This window comes from Erigeron canadensis, chromosome 4, assembly GCF_010389155.1.
Source record: "Erigeron canadensis isolate Cc75 chromosome 4, C_canadensis_v1, whole genome shotgun sequence".
In the NCBI taxonomy this organism is placed as follows: domain Eukaryota; kingdom Viridiplantae; phylum Streptophyta; class Magnoliopsida; order Asterales; family Asteraceae; genus Erigeron; species Erigeron canadensis.
This window is the reverse complement of record NC_057764.1, coordinates 5,735,757-5,740,105: the sequence shown is the minus strand read 5'-3', so window position 1 is coordinate 5,740,105 and position 4,349 is coordinate 5,735,757. Positions and strand designations below refer to the sequence as shown.

The window sequence follows — 4,349 nt, the reverse complement described above, 5'->3', positions numbered from 1 at the left end:
ATTCACATTTCAAAAATTTAGCATATAACTTCTCACGGCGAAGGGTCTCAAGGACTTCATAGAGATGTTTCTCATGATCGGATGGACACTTCGAATAGATCAGTATGTCATCAATGAAAACGATGACGGATTTATCAAGGAAAGCACGACATAGACGATTCATAAGATCCATGAAGGCCGCCGGAGCATTTGTCAACCCAAAAGGCATAACCATGAATTCATAATGGTCGTATCGAGTCCTAAATGCGGTTTTTGGGATGTTTTCTTCACAAATTTTAAGTTGATGGTACCCCGATCGAAGATCAATCTTTGAGAAATAAGAAGCTCCTTGAAGTGGATCAAAAAGGTCATCAATACGCGGCAAAGGGTACTTGTTTTTGATAGTAACTTTATTGAGTTCACGATAGTCAATGCACATCCGTAAACTATCGTCCTTCTTCTTAACAAAAAAGACGGGAGCACCCCATGGTGAACTACTTGGGCGAATGAAACCCTTATCTAGTAGTTCTTGGAGTTGATCCATCATCTCTCGCATTTCGGTTGGAGCGAGACGATAAGGAGCCTTGGCAATAGGTGTAGCACCCGGAATGAGGTCTATTTTGAAATCAATTTGTCTTTTGGGAGGAAGACCCGGTACATCATCGGGGAAAACATCTACAAACTCGTTCACAATAGGAATTTCAGACATTGATTTAGATTCCTTATTGGAATCAACAACATGAGCTAGAAAAGCTTTGCACCCTCGAGAGATAAGTCGACGGGCTCGAGCAAAGGTGCATAAAGGCAATGAGTCTTGATTTCTTTCACCGTAAATGACCATATCCCTACCTTTAGGAGCTTTTAGGTGGACACTTCTATCGGTACAACAAATATTTGCCTTATGTTGGCCAAGCCAATCCATACCCAAAATCACATCAAATTCTCCCAAACCCATCGGAATAAGATTAGCTTTAAAAATTTCGAAATTGATGGTTAAACTACAACCTAGATACACATTTTTAATCATGTAGGTTTGATCACCCACTACTTCCACCAACAAAGGGGGTTCAATAAAAGACAATTGTAAAGGGATGCATTTAGTGAATCAAGTAGCAACAAAGAAACGATTTGCTCCGGAATCAAATAAAATCTTAGCGGGTGTGTCATGAACTAGAAAGGTACCTGACACGACATCGGTGGATTCTTTAGCTTGAGCAATCGAGATTTGGAACGATCTTCCCCTCGGGTTCCCTACTTGTTTCGCCAACTTTCTTTCATTAGCCTTTCTTGCTTCGGCTTGCCTTTCCTCCTCCATCAACAATGGGCAAGCACTCTTCATGTGTCCTTCGTTGAAGCATTTGAAACACACGGTAGGCTTTCTTGGAGAGAACTTACAATCTCGACTAATGTGACCTGGTTGGCCACAATTGAAACATGCTTTCTTAGATGGTAATAAACAAACTCCGGAATGATGTTTCCCACAATTATTGCAAGTGGGAATGTTTTTCTTATTTGAACCACCCCCTGAACTACCACTAGGCCGGAACTTCTTGTTTGGAGAGTTACTTTGTTCCGCCTTTCTCTTGAAGGTCTCATCATCTGGCATGCTTTGCTCAACCTCATGCCACCTAGCCACATCAACTAATTGTGTAAACGATTCGATTTGAAGTAACGTAATCTTCTCTCGAATGTTTTTGGGAAGTTTGCGATAAAAATGCTCCTTTAATAGCCGATCATCTTTCAAATATTACAGACAAAATTGAGCTTTGTCCAGAATGTGTACCCGAAACTCATTAACATTCAAAGTACCTTGCGAGTCATTCATAAACTCGCTCCTAAGCCTAGTCACATCGGCTTCTGATCGAAATTCTTTAAAGAAGGCTACTTTGAAATCAGCCCATTCCATGCCCACCATTGCGTCCTCACCCTTCTTGAAAATTTTACCATCCCACCACAACTTAGCCCTATTACATAACAAGCTTGACCCATACGAGGTCTTGTCTTCCGATGGAGTCTTTGTGATGCGAAAGGCGCCCTCAACCTCGTTTACCCACCTTGTGCTCACAATCGGGTCAGGATCCCCATTGTATTTGAGAGGGTTAGCAATGGTGAAGCTCTTAAGGTCATAAGGTTTCTCATTCTTCGGCTTCGGCCGTTCTTCGACATCTTGTGCTTCCGGTACTTTTTCCTTTGGAAACCGTTTATCAAATTCCTCCTGTACCGCGGAGACAACTTTTTCCCTTATCTTAGTGGTGATAGTATCACTCATCGCTCCTTCCAGTGTCTCATTTAACTTTTTAACGATAAATGGAGAGAAATTCTCCAAAGCCTTCCCGATTTGCTCACTAATGTAATCATGACTTAGTTCCTCAAATGACACACTTTTGTTCTTGCCGTGACTCGATCCGTCTTCATCTTGGGATGAAGCCATACTACACAATTCGAGAGGCTTATCAATAACACACTTCATTCACTATATAGTCTCTAATACCCCTAAACCTTCATGTTCGATCATTTCTGTATTTAGTAAGTTTAATTTAAAACGTAATAGCTTATGATCGATAATAGGCCGACTCTATTATTATCATAAACTATTTCTTTTAAAACAATCTTACGAAACACTTCAACTCTCAAACATGAATTATTCACCTAAGGTCAAAGTCAAATTTTCCTATGGTTCAAGTCTAGGCATCTTAACTAAAAGATCGAAACCTAAATCCCTTGAACCATGGCTTTGATACCAAAAATGTAAGAACCCAAACCTTTTTAATCAACATCGAATAATTTTTTTTTTTTGTGTACCCCACTGCGACGCAGTGAGACAATACACACCCACTGCGACGCAGTGGAATCCCACGGCCGAATTTGACCATAAGCCCACTGCGGCGTAGTGAGCTAGGACAAGCTCCCACTGCGGCGCAGTGGGACTACCTGCAGCAAGGATTTAGATCAAAACACATTTTCCTGCACTTGACTCAAATTTGACACAACCAAAACACCATTTCAATTTCAACCTTCCAAATACCCAAAATATGACCTACAAAACATATAAATCACCATTACATTGAAATTCTACTTTTTACAAGACTTTCAACTACGTAGTTCCACCAGCGGGTCGATAACCCTACTTGGATAATTGTCAAGTTATTAACAAATTTCATCAAAACTTGCATTCACAACATAACCACAACTTTCAGTAGTTCACCAAAAAGGATTGACCAAAAGAAACATGTATCAAGAGCCCAAAAGGCACCAAAGGGATATTCTACCCAATTAACCCAAGATACCAACCTTAGAGATGGCAAAAGACTTCACTTGAACTTCACTCTAAAACCTCCTTGCTCTTGCTACTACCAACTCCTATAAAAGAGTTAAACACTAAAATATAAGTTACGCTTAGTGAATGCATACACATATAATCATAATCATGTCATTTTAACATTGTGCATCAAGCACCACATAAAGTCTAGCAAGTTAGCCATTTTATACATATCAAACAACATACATTCATTTTCAACATGGTCATTGACAATTTGGCTAGTAGAAATTTACCCACCAGTAGCTCTTGCAAACAAATTAAGGGCAAAATTTAACGCCATATGAATGTGGTACCAAAACTGAAAAAAAACACAGAACTTTAGGTATGAAAGCTGCAATTTTTTTAGTTAGAGATTAAAAGTGCAAAAGTTATCAAGTTAAGCTACCAAAAATGTAATTTTCTCTTAAAAATAAAATAAAAACTGATATTTGTCAGTTAAAAAATGAACAGTAAAAGCTTTGTGCGAAAGTGAAAGTAGTTCGCATAAAAGTTTAGTGCTAAAAGTGTAAGAGGCTTAAATGTTGTGCTGAAAATAAAAGAAAATCAAAAAGTATAAAAATTTAGTGCTAAAAGTGTAAGGGGTAAAAATGTTGTGGTAAAAACAAAAAGAATAAAAAGGTTACCCTTGTTTGCATTTTACCGTTAAATAACTAATAGTAAAAGTTTTGTATGAAAGTAATGTAGTTCGCATAAAAGTTTAGTACTAAAAGTATAAGAGGCTAAAGTGTAAGGAGTTAAAATGTTGTTGTGAAAATGATACTATTCTTTGCAAGTGACAGTTAAAAAACAAACAATAAAATTTTTGTTTGAATGAAAGTAGTTTGCATAATAGTTTAGTGCTTAAGGTATAAGTGGCTAAAATGTTGCGGTGAAAATAGAAGAAAATCAAAAGATATAAAAATTTAGTGCTAAAAGTGTAAAAAGTTCAAATATTGCGGTGAAAATAAAATAAATAAAAAGTTTATTACTCTTTACACGTTTTCCTGTACATTTCTTTTTTAATATATATGTAAGTTTATTATAAATTATACCCTTCGTCCCATTTTAATAG

The 4,349-nt window shown here is 37.5% G+C and overlaps 1 protein-coding gene across 1 annotated transcript; it reads right to left on the bottom strand.

Annotated features, from left to right (window-relative positions):
* Nucleotides 1-1,084: 1,084 nt before the first annotated feature.
* LOC122596887 lies at nucleotides 1,085-2,410 on the bottom strand. The gene is made up of 2 exons (XM_043769530.1): nucleotides 1,789-2,410; nucleotides 1,085-1,716 (listed from the first exon to the last, which is right to left on the bottom strand). Exons 1-2 carry the CDS (start codon nucleotides 2,408-2,410, stop codon nucleotides 1,085-1,087), a joined length of 1,254 nt encoding a protein of 417 aa, XP_043625465.1.
* Between the last annotated feature and the right edge of the window lie 1,939 nt (nucleotides 2,411-4,349).

What these genes read in the sequence shown, in the direction of transcription:
- LOC122596887 (XM_043769530.1), bottom strand. Translation starts at nt 2,410, where the DNA reads ATGGCTTCATCCCAAGATGAAGACGGATCGAGTCACGGCAAGAACAAA. An exon ending in GTTTATGAATGACTCGCAAG is followed by an intron (nt 1,717 to 1,788) that starts GTACTTTGAATG and finishes AATATTTGAAAG; the next exon opens with ATGATCGGCTATTAAAGGAG.